The sequence below is a fragment of the Salmo salar genome, chromosome ssa24 (genome assembly GCF_905237065.1).
Source record: "Salmo salar chromosome ssa24, Ssal_v3.1, whole genome shotgun sequence".
NCBI lineage: Eukaryota > Metazoa > Chordata > Actinopteri > Salmoniformes > Salmonidae > Salmo > Salmo salar.
In genome coordinates, this window is record NC_059465.1 from 41,321,849 (window position 1) to 41,345,694 (window position 23,846).

Below are 23,846 nucleotides of genomic sequence, written 5' to 3' on the forward strand. Positions count from 1 at the left end.
GGGACTTTGCTGCAGGAGGAACTGGTGCACTTTACAAGATAGATGGCTTCATGAGGAAGGAAAATTATGTGGATATATTGAAGCAACATCTCAAGACATCAGTCAGGAAGTTAAAACTTGGCCGCAAATGGGTCTTCCAAATGGACAATGACCCCAAGCATACTTCCAAAGTTGTAGCAAAATGGCTTAAGGACAACAAAGTCACGGTATTGGCGTGGCCATCACAAAGCCCTGACCTCAATCCTATAGAAAATGTGTGGGCATAAGTTCCTCAGCTTACATATCACTGACAAACTGAAATGGTCCACAGACAGTGTGGTGAATAAGGCACAACAGCGCATCTTCAACCTCAGGAGGCTGAAGAAATTTGGCTTGTCACCTAAGTATCACCGCCTGGTATGGCAACTGCACCGCCCAGAACCGCAGGGCTCACAAGAGGCTGGTATCAATCTTTGTAGGCTAGTATCAATCTTTGCTGTGGCCGGGGTCGTGGAAGATGTAGGTAGGACACCGTGATTTGATCTGTCGGATTGACCAGCACCGTAGTCACACTCGATTTACCAACAGATCTCCCGGTCCCCCGGGTAAACGGAGTTTGTATTTTCCAACAAATTAAATGCTTCAACATGGGAACACTTCGCATACCCGGTGCGCAGGGCTTCTCAGAGCGTATTGGACCTGACCGAATCCCTATGAGAGGGCTGAGCTGAATCGGGGTTGACGTAAGAACGTACTGTAGGTCCAGCCCTGTTATGCGCTGCTGCTGCTGCGTTGTCGAGCGCTGGACGCGAGCAACAACAAAAAACCCAAACATATTCCAAGCGTCAAGGATTAGACCTTATTATTCGCGTGATTATTGAGAACAAAGGACAATGTGGATATTATTGACACGATAATAACACTGTTGACCACCTGCTTAAACGTGAGTATAGTCGCCTTCGTGTCTTTCTAGTAGAAGGCTGTGAGATAATGGAAAGAGAGGGAGAAGCAATGCAGCATTGCTTGGAAAGCATCACATCGGAAGCTGGAAAATCACGCCGTAGCACCATAACGGTAAAGCAACAGCAAACACGGGACTTGCAACAAAAATGTCGTTATTGATAATAGGCCTAGATTGTTTCGGGTGCATTTTAGACTACAGTAGCGGATCTTAGTCTGTAGCCTAACCTTTCTGTGAAGGAATCACACGTTGCCATGAAACGGGCCTCGATCTGCTCTACCTCTTTACAAAATTGTCTCCAACAATAGTCGTTTCGATCTTGGTGTTGGTACTGAATTCTCCATGTGGTCTATATGAAAGGGCACTTCATTGAATATAACAGGCTTTTTGAAAATGAAATATTATTGCACAATTTCTACTTAAAATATCAAAGGGACGCAAAAGCGAATCATTTCGTAGAATGACCCAGTCTATAGACGCTCTATATTAGCCTAAGCAATGTATTTACGTGAAATACTCAATACTATTTCTAATAACATACCCTATGTTGAGACTTGTGATAACAAAGCAGCGCTTGTTCTTGTGCTATATGTCTCTATAGCTGCTTTGTGTTGTTATTGTCGTGTTTTTATTGTCGCCTCTGCGGCTGTGGAACGCACTTCCAGACACTATTAGGGCTTCAGTCTCTGTTGTCCTTTATGGCACTGCTCAAGACCGTGCTGTGCAGAAAAGCTTTCAAGAACCTCTGCTAATTCTGTTCTCATGTCCTCCGGATCTGGCAACAGCTGTATATAGTTTTGTTTGTTGTCTGTGTTCTGTGGTTTGGATTGTTTTTATTATTATTATTTTTGCGCCTTGGGTAGTAGAAAATGCTTTACAAATTAAAAGTATTATTATTTCATCTATATCGGCTAGTGGTCATTCCTGCTTTGCATTGGAGAAGCTTGACACAAGAGAAAGATGTGCACTGTTCATTTCTGATTGTTCATTTAATTTTTGTTCATTTAATTTTTGTTTATTATCTATTTCACTTCCTTTGGCAATGTTAACATGTTTACCATGCCAATAAAGCCCGATGAATTGAGAGCAAGAAATGCAACCAAGCTTGTCTGTGTTGCCTATCCTCCAGTTATGTAACCTGCATATCAGGGGCGGCAGGTAGCCTAGTGGTTAGAGCGTTGGGTCAGTAACCAAAAGGTTGCTAGATCGAATCCCCGAGCTCCCAAGGCAGTTAACCTACTGTTCCTAGGCCCTTGCAAATAAGAATGTTATTTTAACTGACTAGTAAAATAAAAATATTTCCATCTTCATTCTGGCTAATCAGAACTTTAGTGTCCCGAATTGATTCCGCTCAACACAGACAGAGCGAGGCAATCATTACAATGGTAGCCTATAGGCTTTAAATGTGGAAATATCTCACATATGGCTAGGTATTTGCCTATACTCAACCCAGGCCTCTTGCAGACCGGCTGCGGATTAACTCTGTCTGTCTCCACCCTGTTCAGATCAAGTTCCCACTTGTCCTGGCTCTATAGAAGGAGAAGATTAAAATCAAAGCCCTTCAGTATTTTGAGACAGAAACAGACTGGGTGACTGAAGGGGGTAAAGGATAAGGCAAAAGGCACCCTATATCCCAACATAGTGCGCTACTTTTCAAATCAAATTGTATTGGTCCATACACACATTTGTGTAAAGTACTTAAGTTAAAATACTTTAAACTACAACTTAAATAATTTTTGGGGGGTATCTGTACTTTACTATTTATATTTTTGACCACTTTTACTTTTACCCCACTACATTCTTAAAGAAAATATATATTTATATTTAAAACGAAGTACTTTTTAACTTTTAGTCAAGTAGTATTATTGGGTACTTTTTCCACCACTGCATGCACAGCAAAATGCTTATGTTCTTAGCGCCAACAGTGCAGTAATATCTACCAAAACAGTACACACAAATCTGAAAGTAAAAGAATAGAATTAAGAAATGTATAAATATTAGGACGAGGAATGTTGGAGTCCGGAGTGTGTGTGTGTATATGACTACATGACCAAAGGTGTGTGGACACCTGCTCGTCCAACATCTCCTTCCAAATTCATGGGCATTAATATGGAGTTGTTCCCCCCCCCTTTGCTGATATAACAGCCTCCACTCTTCTGGGAAGGCTTTCCACTACATGTTGGAACATTGCTGCGGGGACTTGCTTCCATTCAGCCACAAGAGCATTAGTCAGGTCAGGCACTGATGTTTGGCGATTAGGCCTGGCTCTCAGTCAACGTTCTAATTCATCCCAAAGGTGTTAGATGGGGTTGAGGTCAGGGCTCTGTGCAGGTCAGTCAAGTTCTTCCACACCGATCTCAACAAACCATTTCTGTATGGGCCTCGCTTTGTGCACGGGGGCATTGACATGCTGAAACAGGAAAGGGCCTTCCCCAGACTGTTGCCACAAAGTTGGAAGCAAAGAATCATCTAGAATGTCATTGTATGCTGTATCGTTAAGATTTCCCTTCACTGGAACTAAGGGGCTTAGCCCAAACCATGAAAAACAGCCAAATATCATAATTCCTCCCCCACCAAACTTGACAGTTGGTGCTATGCATTGGAGCAGGTAGCTTTCTCCTGTCGTCCGCCAAACCCAGATTCGTCCGTGGGACTGCCAGATGGTGAAGTGAGGCAGTTTGGAAACAAGTAGTGAGTGTTGCAACCGAGGACAGACGATTTTTACGTGCTACGCCCTTCAGCACTCGGTGGTACCGTTCTGTGAGCTTGTGTGGCCTACCACTTCTCGGCTGATCCGTTGTTGCTCCTAGACATTTCCACTTCACAATAACAGTACTTACAGTTGACCAGGGAAGCTCTAGCAGGGCAGTAATTCGACGAACTGACTTGTTGGAAAGGTGGTATCCTATGACGGTGTCACGTTGAAAGTCACTGAGTTCTTCAGTATGGGCCATTCTATTGCCAATGTTTGTCAATGGAGATTGTATGGCTGTGTGCTTGATTTTATACATCTGTCAGCAACGGGTGTGGCTGAAATAGCCGAATCCACAAATTTGAAGGCCGTTGATGATCTTCTTGGTCTTTCTGTGACACCGGATGCTGTAGAGGTCCTGATGGGCAGGCAGTGTTCTCCCGGTGATGCGTTGGGCTGACCGCAACACCCTCTGGAGAGCCCTACGGTTACGGACGGTGCAGTTGCCGTATCAGGCGGTGATACAGCCCGACAGGATGCTCTCAACGGTGCATCTGTAAAAGTTTGTGAGGGTCTTAGGGGCTAAGCCAAATTTCTTCAGCCTCTTGAGGTTGAAGAGGTGCTGTTGCGTCTTCGTTACCACAATGTCTGTGTGGTTGGAACCATTTCCGATTGTCAGTGATGTGTACGCCGAGAAAGCTTTTCACCTTCTCTGAGGTTGAAAAGCCCTGTCAATGAGTCCCGGTCAATGTAGATAGGTGGTGTGCTCCCTCTGCTGTAGCCCTGAAGTCCACGATCAGCTCCTTTGTTTTTGTTGAGGAAGTGCACTATGGCCTGTGGTCAAAAGAAGTTCCCTATATAAGGAATAGGCTGCTATTTGTATGCTACCTAAGACACATACACAGGGCCAAAACTCCTTGTCTATGGAAGATTGGAGCATCTGCCGGTGTTCATATTTAATAAGAGGCTAATAGAGGGTCTTGAAGCAGCAACTCTGCCTTAATGTAACAATTGTGCTATAAAACCTGTGCCTTATAAGTCCAGACCTCTTGACAGATATTCTAATTTTATTTGATTTATTTCACCTTTATTTAACCAGGTTGGCTAGTTGAGAACAAGTTCTCATTTGCAACTGCGACCTGGCCAAGATAAAGCATAGCAATTCGACACATACAACAACACAGAGTTACACATGGAATAAACAAAACATACAGTCAATAATACAGTAGAACAAAAGAAAACAAAAAGTCCATATACAGTGAGTGCAAATGAGGTAAGTTAAGGCAATAAATAGGCCATGGTGGTGAAGTAATTACAATATAGCAATTAAACACTGGAATGGTAGATGTGCAGAAGATGAATGTGCAAGTAGAGATACTGGGGTGCAAAGGAACAAGATAAATAAATAAATACATTATGGGGATGAGGTAGGTAGATAGATGGGCTGTTTACAGATGGGCTATGTGCAGTGATCTGTGAGCTGCTCTGACAGCTGGTGCTTAAAGCTAGTGAGGGAGATATGAGTCTCTAATAAGCTCACAGTGGTGCTACGATTTCAGCAGACGGTGACTATAGGGAGGACACTAGACAGTGACTATTGGGAGGACACTAGACAGTGACTATAGGAAGGACACTAGACAGTGACTATAGGGAGGACACTAGACAGTGACTATAGGGAGGACACTAGACAGTGACTATAGGGAGGACACTAGACAGTGACTATAGGGAGGACACTAGACAGTGACTATAGGAAGGACACTAGACAGTGACTATAGGGAGGACACTAGACAGTGACTATAGGGAGGACACTAGACAGTGACTATAGGGAGGACACTAGACAGTGACTATAGGGAGGACACTAGACAGTGACTATAGGGAGGACACTAGACAGTGACTATAGTGAGGACACTAGACAGTGACTATAGGGAGGACACTAGACAGTGACTATAGGGAGGACACTAGACAGTGACTATAGTGAGGTGAGTAAAAACAGTATGCCTGTCTCCTGTTTATTTAGCATGAGGCAGCTTGATGTACATGTACACCCCCAAGGACAGGACACTAGCAGGGATCATGTACACCGCCAGGGACAGGACACTGGCAGGGATCATGTACACCCCCAAGGACAGGACACTAGCAGGGATCATGTACACCGCCAGGGACAGGACACTAGCAGGGATCATGTACACCGCCAGGGACAGGACACTGGCAGGGATCATGTACACCGCCAGGGACAGGACACTGGCAGGGATCATGTACACCCCCCTGGACAGGACACTAGCAGGGATCATGTACACCGCCAGGGACAGGACACTGGCAGGGATCATGTACACCGCCAGGGACAGGACACACGCAGGGATCATGTACACCGCCAGGGACAGGACACTGGCAGGGATCATGTACACCCCCCTGGACAGGACACTAGCAGGGATCATGTACACCCCCCTGGACAGGACACTGGCAGGGATCATGTACACCCCCAGGGACAGGACACTAGCAGGGATCATGTACACCGCCAGGGACAGGACACTGGCAGGGATCATGTACACCGCCAGGGACAGGACACTGGCAGGGATCATGTACACCCCCCTGGACAGGACACTAGCAGGGATCATGTACACCGCCAGGGACAGGACACTAGCAGGGATCATGTACACTCCCAGGGACAGGACACTAGCAGGGATCATGTACACCGCCAGGGACAGGACACTGGCAGGGATCATGTACACCGCCAGGGACAGGACACTGGCAGGGATAATGTACACCCCCCTGGACAGGACACTAGCAGGGATCATGTACACCGCCAGGGACAGGACACTGGCAGGGATCATGTACACCGCCAGGGACAGGACACTGGCAGGGATCATGTACACCCCCCTGGACAGGACACTAGCAGGGATCATGTACACCCCCCTGGACAGGACACTGGCAGGGATCATGTACACCCCCAGGGACAGGACACTAGCAGGGATCATGTACACCGCCAGGGACAGGACACTGGCAGGGATCATGTACACCGCCAGGGACAGGACACTGGCAGGGATCATGTACACCCCCCTGGACAGGACACTGGCAGGGATCATGTACACCCCCCTGGACAGGACACTAGCAGGGATCATGTACACCGCCAGGGACAGGACACTAGCAGGGATCATGTACACTCCCAGGGACAGGACACTAGCAGGGATCATGTACACCGCCAGGGACAGGACACTGGCAGGGATCATGTACACCGCCAGGGACAGGACACTGGCAGGGATAATGTACACCCCCCTGGACAGGACACTAGCAGGGATCATGTACACCGCCAGGGACAGGACACTAGCAGGGATCATGTACACCGCCAGGGACAGGACACTGGCAGGGATCATGTACACCCCCAGGGACAGGACACTGGCAGGGATCATGTACACCCCCAGGGACAGGACACTAGCAGGGATCATGTACACCGCCAGGGACAGGACACTGGCAGGGATCATGTACACCGCCAGGGACAGGACACTGGCAGGGATCATATACACCCCCCTGGACAGGACACTGGCAGGGATCATGTACACCCCCCTGGACAGGACACTGGCAGGGATCATATACACCCCCCTGGACAGAACACTGGCAGGGATCATGTACACCCCCCTGGACAGGACACTGGCAGGGATCATGTACACCCCCAGGGACAGGACACTGGCAGGGATCATGTACACCCCCCTGGACAGGACACTGGCAGGGATCATGTACACCCCCAGGGACAGGACACTAGCAGGGATCATGTACACCGCCAGGGACAGGACACTGGCAGGGATCATGTACACCCCCCTGGACAGGACACTGGCAGGGATCATGTACACCCCCAGGGACAGGACACTGGCAGGGATCATGTACACCCCCAGGGACAGGACACTGGCAGGGATCATGTACACCCCCAGGGACAGGACACTGGCAGGGATCATGTACACCCCCAGGGACAGTCTACAGAATGTGAAGACGACATTACAGAACACAGATACAACATCCACCCTGCGTTGCAGACAGAGAGTGAAGTTGCATGCTCTACTTACCTGTTGTACACTTAGTAGACATTTCACTAGAGGCTACTTGTACATCAAGCTTACTATGTTACGTAAAGAGAGTAATCTTCCTATAGGCCGGTAAGGGAAGGAACTCTTGAGAGGAGGGAATCAGGGAGGGTGATGTGCAGTCTTTAGCCCTGACACACATCTGATCAGAGACAGTGTGACTCCTGTTCTGTTTTTAGCCAGTGAGATCAGTGAGTGATCCTAATGCTCTGTTGTTTCCAATGACAGAGGAAATAGGGGTGGATGTACTCTGTCCTGCTGAAGGAACACACACAGGTTAGTTAGTACGATTGACTGTGTACGTTAGTGTTGTGAACGTGGGTTGTTGTGAACGTGGGTTTTCATCCCGGGCCAGGCGTTTCATCCCGGGGCGGACCGTGGTGGTGTGTGTCTCTGTGTGAGGAGGACAAAGGCTCTTTTAGTCAGTGAACATTCACACACACGCAATCACAGAGAAGCTTTGACACACACACACACACACACACACACACACACACACACTCAGTAGCAGCAGACAAGTACATCTGACATTCATAAAGCAGTGTAAAGGCTGAGAGAAGGAGGGAGGGAGGAAAGAGACATGGAGAAGGGAGGGACGGGGTTGGTAGTGACATCCCGTTGTATATGGGGGCTTTATTAGACAGGGTAACCATTGGACACACTACTAGCAACAGCAATCAAGACTTTAGAGTAATCCAGAAAAAAACCACAAAGAAATTAATTCTAAAAGCAATAACGAGAGCTTCTTTGTTTTATTTCAAAGCCACACAATATTCTGTAAAAGCCATTCTGTCTCCTAACATTTGACTCTAAACACAATACTGTAGATGTTATTACGGTAATGATGCCCATCTCCACCACACCCCGCGCTGGCTGTCTCTGTAGCTGCTCAGGGTGAACCGTCTCTGGGGAGGTCTGCTCTGAATCCCAGCCCTGTTCCTGGAAGTATAGTCCTGATGATATAAGAGGGAGGAAGGGGGAGGGGAGGAAGGATGTCCTTTGTTTGCAGCTTTCCCTTTCCTTAAAGTGTGTGTGTGTGTGTGTGTGTGTGTGTGTGTGTGTGTGTGTGTGTGTGTGTGTGTGTGTGTGTGTGTGTGTGTGTGTGTGTGTGTGTGTGTTTGATTCAAAATAAGAATATATGGTGTGTGGTTGTTGTAGAGATTTGATGTAAACCTGTGTGTTGGTGGAGGTGTGTGGTGTGTTGGTGGAGGTGTGGTGGTGTGTTGGTGGTGGTGTGTTGGTGGAGGTGTGTGGTGTGTTGTGGTGGTGTGTTGGTGGAGGTGTGTGGTGTGTTGTGGTGGTGTGTAACACACAATAACTGTAGGGTTTGGCTGTTTGCTGATGATGATTATACAAAATATATATTTTGTCACATACGCTGGATAGGTACAGTGTAATGTGTTGCTTTACAGGGTCAGTCACAGTAGTATGATAGGTGTTGTTTTACAGGGTCAGTCATAGTAGTATGATAGGTGTTGTTTTACAGGGTCAGTCATAGTAGTATGATAGGTGTTGTTTTACAGGGTCAGCCATAGTAGTATGATAGGTGTTGTTTTACAGGGTCAGTCATAGTAGTATGATAGGTACAGTGTAATGTGTTGTTTTACAGGGTCAGCCATAGTAGTATGATAGGTGTTGTTTTACAGGGTCAGTCATAGTAGTATGATAGGTGCAGTGTAATGTGTTGCTTTACAGGGTCAGCCATAGTAGTATGATAGGTGATTAATGTTGTTTTACAGGGTCAGCCATAGTAGTATGATAGGTAAGTGATGTGTTGTTTTACAGGGTCAGCCATAGTAGTATGATAGGTGTTGTTTTACAAGGTCAGCCATAGTAGTATGATAGGTGTTGTTTTACAGGGCCAGTCATAGTAGTATGATAGGTGCAGTGTAATGTGTTGTTTTACAGGGTCAGCCATAGTAGTATGATAGGTGCAGTGTAGTGTTGTTTTACAGGGTCAGCCATAGTAGTATGATAGGTGTGGTTTTACAGGGTCAGCCATAGTAGTACGATAGGTGTTGTTTTACAGGGTCAGCCATAGTAGTATGATAGGTGTTGTTTTACAGGGCCAGTCATAGTAGTATGATAGGTGCATGGTTGTTTTACAGGGTCAGCCATAGTAGTATGATAGGTGTTGTTTTACAGGGTCAGCCATAGTAGTATGATAGGTGCAGTGTAATGTGTTGTTTTACAGGGTCAGCCATAGTAGTACGATAGGTGTTGTTTTACAGGGTCAGTCATAGTAGTATGATAGGTGTTGTTTTACAGGGTCAGTCATAGTAGTATGATAGGTGTTGTTTTACAGGGTCAGCCATAGTAGTATGATAGGTGTTGTTTTACAGGGTCAGCCATAGTAGTATGATAGGTGTTGTTTTACAGGGTCAGTCATAGTAGTATGATAGGTGTTGTTTTACAGGGTCAGTCATAGTAGTATGATAGGTGTTGTTTTACAGGGTCAGTCATAGTAGTATGATAGGTGTTGTTTTACAGGGCCAGTCATAGTAGTATGATAGGTGTTGTTTTACAGGGCCAGCCATAGTAGTATGATAGGTGCAGTGTAATGTGTTGTTTTACAGGGTCAGCCATAGTAGTATGATAGGTGTTGTTTTACAGGGTCAGCCATAGTAGTATGATAGGTGTTGTTTTACAGGGTCAGTAGTATGATAGGTGTTGTTTTACAGGGTCAGCCATAGTAGTATGATAGGTGTTGTTTTACAGGGTCAGCCATAGTAGTATGATAGGTACAGTGTAATGTGTTGTTTTACAGGGTCAGCCATAGTAGTATGATAGGTGTTGTTTTACAGGGTCAGCCATAGTAGTATGATGTGTAATGTGTTGTTTTACAAGGTCAGCCATAGTAGTATGATGTGTAATGTGTTGTTTTACAGGGTCAGCCATAGTAGTATGATAGGTGTTGTTTTACAGGGTCAGTCGTAGTATGATAGGTGCAGTGTAATGTGTTGTTTTACAGGGTCAGCCATAGTAGTACGGCGCCCCTGGAGCAAATGACGGTTAAGTTCCTTGCTCAAGGGCACATCAACAGCTTTTTCCCCTTGTCGGGTATTCTAATTTCTAGGATACCTGCCGCTCTATAGGCAGGCCCGGCGTAGGCAGGCCCGGCGTTGGCAGGCCACTTAGGTTTTGACCAGGATCATTTTGGGTTAACCCAGAAGTAAAATCTCAAGTAATTTGGTCTGCTGCATGATTAACTTACACGGAACCCTAACCGCCATCGTGCATAAATGTATTTTGTCCCCCCACACCAGACTCGATCACGACACGCAGGTTAAAATATCAAAACAAACTCTGAACCAATTATATTAATTTGGGGACAGGTCGAAAAGCATTAAACATTTATGGCAATTTAGCTAGCTAGCTTGCACTTGCTAGCTAATTTGTCCTTTTTAGCTAGCTTGCTGTTGCTAGCTAATTTGTCCTAGGAAATAAACAGTGAGTTGTTATTTTACCTGAAATGCACAAGGTCCTCTACTCCGACAATTAATCCACACAAAACGGTCAACCGAAACGTTTCTAGTCATCTCTCCTCCTTCCAGGCCTTTTCTTCTCTTGACTTTATAATGCGATTGGCAACTTTCATAAATTAGGTGCATTACCGCCACTGACCTCGTTCGTCTTTCAGTCACCCACGTGGTTATAACCAATGAGGAGATGGCACGTGGGGTACCTGCTTCTATAAACCAATGAGGAGATGGGAGAGGCAGGACTTGCAGCGCGATCTGCTTCAGAAATAGAACCGACTTCTATTTTAGCCCTTTGCAACGCAGACGCTCGTTGGTGCGCGCGAGCAGTGTCGGTGGAATAATTGAATAACATAGATTTCTAAATTTATTTTTCAGTAGTCAGCCTGTTAGAAGTTGAGAGTTAGGTCAGTTTGTGAAGTCTCCACCCTCGCAAAAGGAAACTCTCAGTCCCTACAGATTCTTCATTCTACAGAATCTGCCCACAAAAGATTAAGACCAGGTTGGAAAACATACTCAATGGAAGTCATTCAGAGAATGTGTATGTGTGTGCATCCCGGATTGGCCAGCATGTGTGAGTTTATGTGTGTCATGTTAGAGCTGGGGGTGTACCAGTTTGAAGTATGACAGAGTTTAAGGCCAGGCACCACGCCCTCATAGGGTAATTCGTTACCCTTAATCATATCACAATCAACTTTTACCAGTTGAATGTTGACACAAATTATATTACTTTTCTGTATTAAAATGTTCTGAAGTATGTTATTAAAATATGCAAAGAGGCAATATCTCATATGGATGTATTTGCATATGAGGCTAATCCATTTTTCTGGACATTGGATGATTTGACGTCAGCCTAAATATTTTGGTTTAATTTTGTTAAGATGCTCCAGGACCAGACTTTTTTTCATTTTTCTATCAGTAAAATACTAAAGACATGCTGAGAAATTCAAAGAAAATGTTATCTAGAATTTAAAAAACCGACAACATACTTTATCAACAATTCCCTCTGGACCAGTGTGGGGAATATTCTGTATCTAAGGATAACCACACAACATGTAGTAGATACAGATGTTTCTGAGGCTGAGAAAAATCCGTTGGCATGTGGAAAGTGTCTGACGTTCAGGAAATGGCAGTTAAAGACAAGTTCACTGATGCCTAGACCCAATCACCATCTCTTTCAAAGTAAGTTAAACAATGATGTGTAATTTAATGAAGTGAGCTTTTAAAAGTATTAATGTATGTCCATTATAAAGGGGTTAAAATGTATGAAAATGTTGACGACGGTAATATGATTAACTAAAGAAAATATACATTTTCATCAAGTTTGAGACATTTTTATGTTTACTTTCTTGAAAATGCTAATATTATTGGATAAACATTTCAGCCTGTGATGCCTGGCCTCAATATGAGATGTAGGTTTTGGATGTTAGCCACGTGTTGGTCCGGTCCCCTCTATCCATTGCCTGTGTTGCTTTTAGGCTAATATTTACCCAAACAAGGCCTGCTGGCAGGGGCGCCGCCAGGGATTTTGGACCCCATGAATAGATATCACATTGGACCCCACCACCACAGGCCACACCAACCCTGCGCAATTGCTGTAACCACACACCTCCAGAACCCAATCGACCCATTCAAAGCTTTAAATAAATCTACCTTCGCAGGCTTGCAACTCTGTTGTAGTCCAATATTTACTGTAGGATATTTACTGTAGGATATTTACTGTAGGATATTTACTGACAGTGAGTTGTGACAATATAACACTGTGCAGACATGCATGCAACATTCTGCATACAGTGGAATTCACTATTTGATGTAAGACTGATACCCTCTATAAGAAATGTGCTAAAGGCCATCTTTTACACTCTTACACTGAAAAATTCTCTTAACATTAATGAATAACTTAAAATAAATATAACTTGAATATACATTAACATCTTATAATTAAAATAAATGAACATTATCATCAATAGAATGATATAACAAACAAAAATACTAAAATCAGCAGCAGATGTTTGAACTAAGTAGACATACCAAGCAGATGGAAATGGAAAGGCCTGATGGTGGCGCTAGAGGAAAGGTCAAGAGGTCACCAAACCAACAGGCTTCTTCCACTTGGGGTCTTGATTGTGCACAACAAATTTTATGGTCAATCCAGCCATTACTTTGAGATATATCTTGTGTTCTCAGTCTGTTCTCAGTCTTGTTCTCAGCCTGTGGGCATCATGTGTGTAGTGATCCAATATCCATAGCCATTTAACAGTTATCACTGGCCCTTGTTCAGCCTTACTCACCAAGAACCCAGCACCGAGGCTTCTTGCTAGCAAAGTCCCTGATCAAGTCTTTGAAGTCCAGCTTTCTAGCTAACTGACTTTCAATGGACAGCATAGCAAGACTGCAAAGCCTGTCCTGGGACATAGTGGACCACAAATCGTTTTTTTTAATCAGTTTTAGCCTACTGAAAGCTCTCTCGCCACCAGCAACAGTCACAGGCAGTGTGCAAGACATACGTAAAGCAATGCACACTTCTCCAAAAATGCTTTGCATCTGCATCTTACAAATTGCATTCAGGAGACCAAGAGGGGACAAGTTAGGGGGGAAAGTGGCACCATATACAGTGTTCAGGTGTCTTACTTCATTATGAAACTCAGGTGTAAGATCTCTGGAATACTTAATGATCAGTGGTTGGCACACAGAAGGGACTTTATCCTCACTAATCTGCCCAACTTTCAGAACAGCAGAACATTCTTCTACAAGTTTTGCAGTGGTGTGGAACCTAGTGTCCAAGTCACTTATGATGTTGTCCATAGCAGTAAAAACACTGTGTTACGAAACACCGTTGTTGCACTGTCCTGAGCTGTCTCCTCTTCAGAGGTCTCATCATGGAATCTCTTCCTTTTCCTCTGGCGGCTGTGTTCCATGCTAAATTCAAATCAAATTGAGGTGCAACATCCATTTGCGTAGCAGTCAGTGTTGTCTCAGACAGGAGAGACTCTCATCCATCTCTAAGAGGCTGCATCTCTTCCTTTAAGGCTCTGATATTGGCTGCCTCTGTGTCAAGTGAGATTTTTCCTGACTGGAGAATCACATTCCTGTCCACAGTGCATTGCTGTACCTGTAATTATGCCAATTGACATGTCATTCAACACAATGCTGCTCACCTCCTTCTTCAGTTGGGAGTAGGGCTGGTTCAGGTATATGGGGATGGGGAGACAGGGCTGGTTCAGGGGTATGGGGAGACAGGGCTGGTTCTGTGGGATGGGGAGACAGGGCTGGTTCAGGGGGATGGGGAGACAGGGCTGGTTCAGGGGGATGGGGAGACAGGGCTGGTTCAGGGGGATGGGGAGACAGGGCTGGTTCAGGGGGATGGGGAGACAGGGCTGGTTCAGGGGGATGGGGAGACAGGGCTGGTTCTGTGGGATGGGGAGACAGGGCTAATTCAGGGGTATGGGGAGACAGGGCTGGTTCAGGTGTATGGGGATGGGGAGACAGGGCTGGTTCAGGGGTATGGGGATGGGGAGACAGGGCTGCTGAGCCTGAAGCTGCATCTGTTGGGCCTGGCATCAGGCAGGGGCAGGGACAACTGATTTAGTAAGAATAGCTTGCTAATAGTTTGCCTGCATTGATTAAATGTCGGCTAAAAGAGGAGCGAAATGTAAACACAGAATATTCTGTGAAGATATTTAGTAACTCATGTTAGAGGAGCAAAAGTAGCCTATTTCACTATGGACTGAGCTAACAGGATCATTTCCACCACTCACGGACGACACCCACCTTCCTTTGTGAAAAATTGGGTGACATACTGTCGCCCTTTCTTTTCTCTCTCTTTTCTCTCTCCTGTCGCCCTTTCTTTTCTCTCTCCTCTTCTTTCTTTTCATTTTTGGAAGCCAGATTTTTCTTTAGGAAGCTGAGAGATGATGTTCCACTGGCACTCCTCACTGGCAATTCACTGCTAGTAAGTACCGTTCGTGCCTGGTTTGGGGGCAGGACCGAACCATTTCAGGTCAATAGAGGGGGGGGAGGTTGGACAATACAAAGGCTCTCTGGATGTTTATTTCAGCCTATGTGGTTTCAACTTTAAAGCAAATGGCTCCCTATTCTCAATATAGTGTAGTACATTTGGGACATTCTCCATGTGTTTCGGACACTCTGTTATCCCACGACTCTGGTTGTTTTGTTCCTTGGCATTCTTCCACTGGAACAGAAAGGAACAGAATGTCACATCAGAGGAACACTAGTACCAACTGGGAACACCTTTTTTACTAAAGTCAATAAGTAGGCAATAATGCATTACAATGGTGTCATAATGCATCGTAAGACTTATCATAAGCACCCTACGCTGTGTGCTCTTGCAGATGGCATTGAACATAAGTCATATTAAAGTGAACTGTTACTCTGTTGATTTTGATACAGTATAGCCATCAAAGATAGTAGCCGATACTAAGCAGGGATTGTACCATTCTAGTCTTAAAAATAACAGTACGGGACAGTTAACCCCAACCTGATCCTTCAGCCAATCCCTTAATCCCATTTGAAGAATCAACGGTGGGGTGGGTGAGTGCTACACTTTAGGCCAATGCGGTTAGCTTCAGTTTGAATTTGTGTGGTTTGACAGTTGGCTTGTCCTTGGACTACTAATATGCTAGGCTATTGCTTTTAGGATCTGGTGTGGTGGGTGTTGGATTGTCCTCAAAGTGCTAAACTAAGCTAATAGGCTAGGCTAATCCTGTTAGCATTGACCACTTTCTCTCTCTGGGAACAGCTGGTCATACAGAAACACTGCAGCAGTGTAGCTGCAACTGTGGTTTTAGGACGGTATTTAAACCGTATTCACTGTTTGAAAGGTTGTTGTATGTTTGCTGGGTTCTGTAACTGATTAGCTAGATGGCCGTGTGCTGGACATTGTTACGTCAGGAGACGCTAGTTTCTTTTTAAGGAGAATGGAGGAGAGAAGTCTGTTTTGAAAGTTGGATGGAGATGGATGGAGATGAATGGAGATGAGGTAGAGAAGGAGTGATAATTGTTTGAAGAGGGGGACGTTGAGGAGGAGAAGAGGGGGGGAGCAGACTTACGTAAGGGGATGATCCTCTGACAACTTCCTGTATGACCCGTTGTAGCTGGCTCAGAGACAGGAAGTGGGGTATGGGGATTCCGTCAGTGTTGTTGTCTGTGTCTGTGCCTCCCTTCAGCCACAGGCATTTCAGATAGCCCTGTAATTGACCCTTGAAATTGAATGGATTTGACCTGCCAGTGTGTCTGAATCTGTGTGTCTGTGTGTGTCTGAGCAGATAGAGCTACTGGTCTGCTGTCTCTAACCCCAACTGCACTGTCAGTCTCTGTAACAGTTGGGATTATAAATATATCTAGGATTATGTCTGAGTTAGAATGAATCTATCCAGGATTACTCCCGAGTAGGTGTTGAGTCTGGATTAGAGTAATTTTGATTTGCCAGCGGTCACCTTTCTGCCCGTGTTGACACCTGCCAGGGAGTTTATGAGATGCCTGTCTAATCATAGACGTATCCAACGGCTTTGATTAGATGTTAGCAATGAAAGTACGAGAGAGTGGAAGATCAGATGTGTGAGCTCATAGCACTGTGTGTGTGAGAGAGAGAACCTGTCTCACTGTTTCCACCTCACATGGCAGTGACTCATGACTTCCCTGCTGTATGAGAAGACTTGTTATTTAGTCGCTTAAGTCGCTTAAGATCTTTAGATATAATATGGTGATGGAAATCATGTGACAGTGTAGAGTATCTGCCTGTTGTGTGTACTCACACACTCTCTCTCTCTGTCTGTCTGTCTGTCTGTCTGTCTGTCTGTCTGTCTGTCTGTCTGTCTGTCTGTCTGTCTGTCTGTCTGTCTGTCTGTCTGTCTGTCTGTCTGTCTGTCTGTCTGTCTGTCTGTCTGTCTGTCTGTCTGTCTCTGTCACGTCCTGACCCTTGTAAGATGTCATTTTCTATAGTAGAGTAGGTCAGGGGGTGTTTTGGGTGGTTTTCTATGTTTTCTATTTCTATGTTTAAGTTCTAGTTTTTCTATTTCTATGCTGGTCCTCGTTGCCTCTAATTGGAGATCCTATTTAAGTTGTTTTTTTTCTATTGTGTTTGTGGGTAGTTGTTTTCCGTTTTGTTAGTTACCTGACGGAACTGTTGGCTGTCGTTTTTTTGTTTAAGTGTTTTCATTAAAGTAAAGTATGAGCACTCTACACACTGTGCCTTGGTCCCCTCTATACGACGCTCGTTACAGTCTCTCTCTCTCTAGCTCTGGCTCTCGCTCTCTCGCTCTCATACCTTCAATTCAAGGGGCTTTATTGGCATGGGAAACATATGTTAAAAAGCAAGTGAAGTAGATAGTATGCAAAAGTGAAATTAAAGTGAAATTAACAATAAAAATGAACCGTAAACATTACACTCACAAAAGTTCCAAAAGAATAAAGACATTACAAATGTAATATTATATATACAGTGTTGTAATGATGTGCAAATGGTTAAAGTACAAAAGGGAAAATAATGAACATAAATATGGGTTTTATTTACAATGGTGTTTGTTTTTCACTGGTTGCCCTTTTCTTGTGGCAACAGGTCACAAATCTTGCTGCTGTGATGGAACACTGTGGTATTTCACACAATAGATATTTATCAAAATCGTGATTGTTTTAAATTTTTTTGTGGATCTGTGTAATCTGAGGGAAATATGTGTCTCTAATATGGTCATACATTTGGTAGGAGGTTAGGAAGTGCAGCTCAGTTTCCAACTCATTTTGTGGGCAGTGGGCACATAGTCAGACCTGGCTCTCAAGAGAAGACAGGCTATAGCGGGCTTTCTCAATAGCAAGGCTATGCTCACTGAGTCTGTACATAGTCAACGCTTCCCTTAAGTTTGGGTCAGTCACTCAGTCAGGTATTCTGCCACTGTGTTGTGGTGGATAATTTCTGTATTCCCAAATGAGGAGAAACAAACTTCACACACCAGTCAGAGTTATACTTAAACTACATTTTTAATAATAAGAGCTTTGTACTGACTTTCAATGATGCACCATTTCTAATGAACCATTGAAAGTGATAAGACAATGGCTACTGAGATATTTTATAGCAAAAATCTACCCCCCTAGTCGACGTAACAAACCACAGATCTTACAAACAGTTCACAAAGGGACTTTATAATTGAGAAAGGAGTATCCCGTAGCCAGATAGCATTCGCTATAAATTATCGTTCAGTTTGGTCCCTAAGACGAGGTTCTAATCTCATTCCTGGTACGTCATAGCACAAAAACACCAACTCATCCAATGGCATAAATCAATTGTCAACTCTAGATGCTCCCATCTCAAGTAAAACCCCTTCTCGACCCCACTCCTGGACAAGCTCACTGAGGGGAGTGAGCCTCTAGGTCATACACTATCCCAGGATAAGTGCAACATCAGAGAGGACATACAATGGTTCCAGACACTGCCATACACCTCCCCCCAATGCCAAAGGAGGGAGTGACTTGCGCACAGACAATGTGGAGAGAAGTAATTGGTTCCCCGTTAATCACACCATCCCTTCACATGGTTTAAAAGATACATTCACATATGAAGACAATGTTCCATCCTGTCCTCTTCCCTTTCTGATATTCTGCATAGCACCAGGGATATGCGAAAGACAAGCCTGACCTCTCCCCTCTCTGGGCCCCAAGTGACTGAGTCCCAGCTGAGGGAAGAAATGCAACTGCCAACACTAGAGTCTATTAGAAATACATTCTAATAGACAAGTATATCACACAAGCATATTATGCAGATAATACATCTTAATTACTTATGTTACCCAACTAATTCTGATTTATTCACCACAGTGTACTCTCTGTTTAAGGCCAAATAGCATTCTAGTTTACTCAGTTTTTTTGTTAATTCTTTCCAATATGTCAAGTAATTATCTTTTGTTTTCTCATGATTTGGTTGGGTCTAATTGTGTTGCTGTCCTGGGGCTCTGTGGGGTCTGTTTGTGTTGCTGTCCTGGGGCTCTGTGGGGTCTGTTTGTGTTTGTGAACAGAGCCCCAGGACCAGCTTGCTTAGGGGACTCTTCACCATGTTCATCTCTCTGTAGGTGATGGCTTTGTTATGGAAGGTTTGGGAATCGCTTTCGTTTAGGTGGTTGTATAATTTAACGTCTCTTTTCTGGATTTTGACAATTTGCGGGTATCAGCCTAGTTCTGCTTTGCATGCATTATTTGGTGTTTTACGTTGTACACGGAGGATATTTTTGCAGAATTCTGCATGTAGAGTCATTTTGTGAATTCCTGGTTGGTGAGCGGACCCCAGACCTCACATCCATAAAGGGCAATGGGTTCTATAACTGATTCATGTATTTTTAGCCAGATCCTAATTGGTAAGTTGAATTTGGTGGCATAGAATCTTGCCTTGTTTCTCAGATCGTTCACAGCTTTGTGGAGTTACTTGTGGCGCTGATGTTTAGGCCAAGGTATGTATCGTTTTTTTGTGTGCTCTAGGGCAAAGGTGTCTAGTTGGAATTTGTATTTGTGGTCCTGGTGACTGGACCTTTTTTGGAACACCATTATTTTGGTCTTACTGAGATTTACTGTCAGGGCCCAGGTGTTTTTTGCCTATTTTAACCGCACACTTGTTGTTTGTGTACATAGATTTTATAATGTCGTATGTTTTTCCCCAAACACCACTTTCCACCAATTTGAATAGCAGACCCTCATGCCAAATTTACTCGGAGGCTTTTTTGAAATCAACAAAGCATTAGAAGACTTTGCCTTTGTTTTGGTTTGTTTGTTTGTCAATTAGGGTGTGGAGGGTGATTATGTGGTCTGTCGTACGATCATTTGGTAAAAAGCCAATTTGACATTTGCTCACTACATTGTTTTCACTGAGGAAATGTACGAGTCTGCTGTTAATGATAATGCAGAGGATTTTCCCAAGGTTGCTGTTGACGCATATCCCACAGTAGTTATTGGGGTCAAATTTGTCTCCACTTTGATGGATTTGGGTGATCGGTCCTTGGTTCCAAATATTGGGGAAGATGCCAGAGCTATTGAGGATGTTTAAGAGTTTTAGTATAGTCAATTGGAATTTGTCTGTATATTTTATAGTTTCATTTAGGATACCATCAACACCACAGGCCTTTTGGGGTTAGAGGGTTTTTATTTTGTAGTTCGTTCAAGGTCATTGGAGAATCCAGTGGGGACCTAGAACTAGCATCTCTGTTTTGTCCAAGTTTAAAAGTAAAACATTTGCCGCCATATACTTCCTTATGCCTGAAACACAGGCTTCCAGGGAGGGCAATTTTGGGGCTTCACCATGTTTCATCGAAATGTATAGCTGTTTATCGTCTGCATAGCAGTAAAAGTTAACATTACGTTTCCGAATGACATATACCATCTCTCTCTCTTTCAGATGTACCACTCAGACCACATAGTCGATTTCCTTGACCTCTCCTTCACTATCCCAATCCCTGGAGCCTTGGGCCTAGCATCAAACCATTGAACCAACCCCCTGTCCTATATCCCTCCACATATCCTATACCCCCACCCCAGCACTCACACAGCCTTTTCCCCTACCCCCTGTCCAAACCCCCATACCCAGAGGACCATGGACAGCCCCCCCAAGCTGTCTGGCGAGACCCTGATCGTTCATCACATCCCCCTGGTACACTGCCAGGTGACCGGGGGTCGGCAGGGCTACAGCGGAGGAGGAGGGGGGTCCCTGAAGAGATCGAACCAACCAGAGAACCTGGGCCTGAGCCCCACCACCTCCCTCCCTGAGCGAGATGTACTCCAGAGGGAAGCCCTAGTGTACAGCAGCCTCATCCAGACCTCTACAGGAAAAGGGGGAAGAGGGGGAGGAGAGAGTGGAGGACAGGGAGGAGAGAGAAGAGGAGGACAAGGAGCAGGAGAGGGAGGAGAGAGAGGAGAAGGAGGGAGAGGAGGAGGAGGAGACGGCAGCACAGGGAGCGATAATTTGTCTCTGACGTCCAGTAACTCGGAAGACCAGGTGATGGTGGCCAACACTCTGCCCAGGGTGAAACCAAGGGAACAGGCCAACAACCCTCTCCGGCTCCGCCACAACCCTTTTCTGCTCAACACAGAGGAGGATGATGATGAGGAGGAGGAAGAGGACGAAGACGATAGTGATAATCTCAACGGTTACCTGGAAGATTCATCCTTCCATCTCCATGGCAATACAAACTCCGCCCTAGATGAGGAGGGAGACGGGGTCACGCCCTTTCACCTCCACGACCTGGGGTTCACCACACACGAGCCCTTCCTGTTGCAAAGCACCCTGGGAAAGCACTCCTGGGGCTGCTCTGGGGGACGGGACTCCTTCAGGGGTGTTGCCTCCGATCTCTCCGCCCACCTGGAGGGCCTAGACCTGCTGGCATTGGATGGTCCTCGCCGACACGGCAGCAGCGGCTCCACCCTCTCCATGGACTGCGGAGAGCAGGAGTGGGCCGAGGATGAGGAGGAGGAGGAGGAGGAAGACCCAATGAGGGGTGGTGGGAGGAGCAGTAGCCAGGCTGACTCGTCTTCCTCCAGCTCCGCCCACCAGCTCTGCTCCTGCTACGGCCACGAACACTTCCCGGAACAGTTTTCCCAGTCGTTGGAATGCCAGCTGGGCTACGGCAGTGAATCGTCTTGTAACAGCTCGGATGGCATGCTGGTCAACTTCAGTGCCATTTATAATAAGATCAATAACAGTGTCCCTTTGACCTCCTCCGAGCCACCTCCTCCTGCCACGACCACCAACCTGAACAGTTCCACTGACCACTCCTACACCTCCTCTGTCTGCACCTCTTCTGTACTGGATGGGGAGGCAGGGAGCCCAGGAAGCGCCAGAGACAGGGGTGCTTTCTACCTAGACCTCCACACTTCCCCCACCGAGCCCCCCAACTCTCATCAACCATCTTGCTCCTCCAATAGCACCCTGCCGTTTGGACTCCACCCCCACACCAACACCTCCTCATGCACCTGCTCAGCCGAACACCAGGGGGCTCTAGATCTGGACGCCAACTGCAATTCTTACCAGCCTCCCCACCACTCAGACTCAGGAAGTGACCTCACATCCCATCTGCAGGTATGAAATCCTAAATCTCCTTCTGTTGAGCCTTCGAGCAACTGCTCCATGGGCGCCGTAGTATGGCTGCCCTCTGCTCCAGCCTTTCCGAGGGGATAAAGAGGGAGTCAATTTTTAGTTAGAATTGTATTTAATTGCACAATAGAGTAATCATTCTTCTTCTTCTGCTTCTTCTTTGGCAGAGCCAGGCCCGTCTTGTGGTAGCCACCCAGAACTACTACAAGCTAGTGACCTGTGACCTTTCATCTCAGTCGCCACCGAGCCCTGTGGGAAGCTCCGCGTCGTTTACCAGCTGCTCTGATGAGCACAGCAAGGAAAGCCCCGCTCCTGACACGCCCAACGCCACCAAGCCAACCGAATACTACCTGTTCAGACGGCCACCTGGGGGACAGGAAAAGGAGGCAGAAGAGGAAGATGAGGAGGGAGAGTTGTCACAGGTAAGTGGAGGAGGATGTTGGTTCTGAAGCTCAGTTGTTGGAGCATATTGTCTGCAACACAATGATAGAGGGTCCGATGCCCTGGACCACCCATATGTATAAAATGTACTGTAGGCCACTTTGAAAGTGTGTGCTAAATGGTATAATTCGTTTTTTTTAGAGTCAGAGTTCTGTTTTTTTTTTAATGGGGGTGATATGTAGCTCTTAGGTTCGGAGAGGTGAACCAGTGTTACAACGTAAACACAATCTTTCCAGGGGTAAAAAAATGTAAATGCTCTTTATGTCTTAATGAATGACAACTCAATTCATATACAGAGCTCAGATAAGGGAGGTGGGGATTGTGATTTCTATTACCAACATATACAGTACCAGTCAAAAGTTTGGACACACCTACTCATTCAATGGTTTTTCTTTATTTTTACTATTTTCTACATTGTAGAATAATAGTGAAGACATCACAACTATGAAATAACACATATGGAATCATGTAGTAACTAAAAAAGTGTTAAACAAATCAAAATATATTTTATATTTGAGATTCTTCAAAGTAGCCACCCTTTGCTTTGATGACAGCTTTACACACTTTTGGCATTCTCTCAACCAGCTTCATGAGGTAGTCACCTCGAAGGTGTGCCTAGTTAAAAGTTAATTTGTGGAATTACTTTCCTTCTTAATGCGTTTGAGCCAATCAGTTGTGTTGTGACAAGGTATGGTTGGTATATAGAAGATAGCCCTATTTAACTGCACCTCAGATTGCAGCCCAAATAAATGCTTCACAGTGTTCAAATAACAGACACGTCTCCACATCAACTGTTCAGGGGAGACTGCGTGAATCAGGCCTTCATGGTCAAATTTCTGCAAAGAAACCAACCTCCGTGTCTTTGTGAGATGCAGAGTAGGCGAACGGCTGATCTCCGCATGTTTGGTTCCCACCGCGAAGCGAGGAGGAGGTGTGATGGTGTGGGGGGTGCTTTGATAGTGACACTATCAGTGATTTATTTAGAATTCAAGGCACACTTAACCAGCATGGCTACCACAGCATTCTCCAGCAATACGCCATCCCATCTGGTTAGTAGGTGTGTCCAAACTGTTGACTGGTACTGTACCTCCTTGTAGCACCATAAGGAAATGTTATAACTTAGTATGACCTCCGACTT

At 45.3% G+C, this 23,846-nt stretch overlaps 1 protein-coding gene across 3 annotated transcripts in view; it reads left to right on the forward strand.

Moving 5' to 3' along the window:
* Positions 1-553: 553 nt before the first annotated feature.
* LOC106585891 (AP-4 complex accessory subunit RUSC2) overlaps positions 554-23,846 on the forward strand; it is a 54,656-nt gene continuing 31,363 nt past the window's right edge. The window contains exons 1-3 of one of the 3 annotated variants that reach the window (XM_014172613.2): positions 554-1,053; positions 20,576-22,252; positions 22,435-22,689. In XM_014172613.2, coding sequence (XP_014028088.2) covers positions 20,771-22,252; positions 22,435-22,689 — 1,737 coding nt within the window. In that variant the 5' untranslated portion in view covers positions 554-1,053; positions 20,576-20,770. The remainder of the gene's footprint in view (positions 1,054-20,575; positions 22,253-22,434; positions 22,690-23,846) is intronic. The other 2 variants (XM_014172614.2, XM_014172615.2) reach the window with 2 other exon arrangements.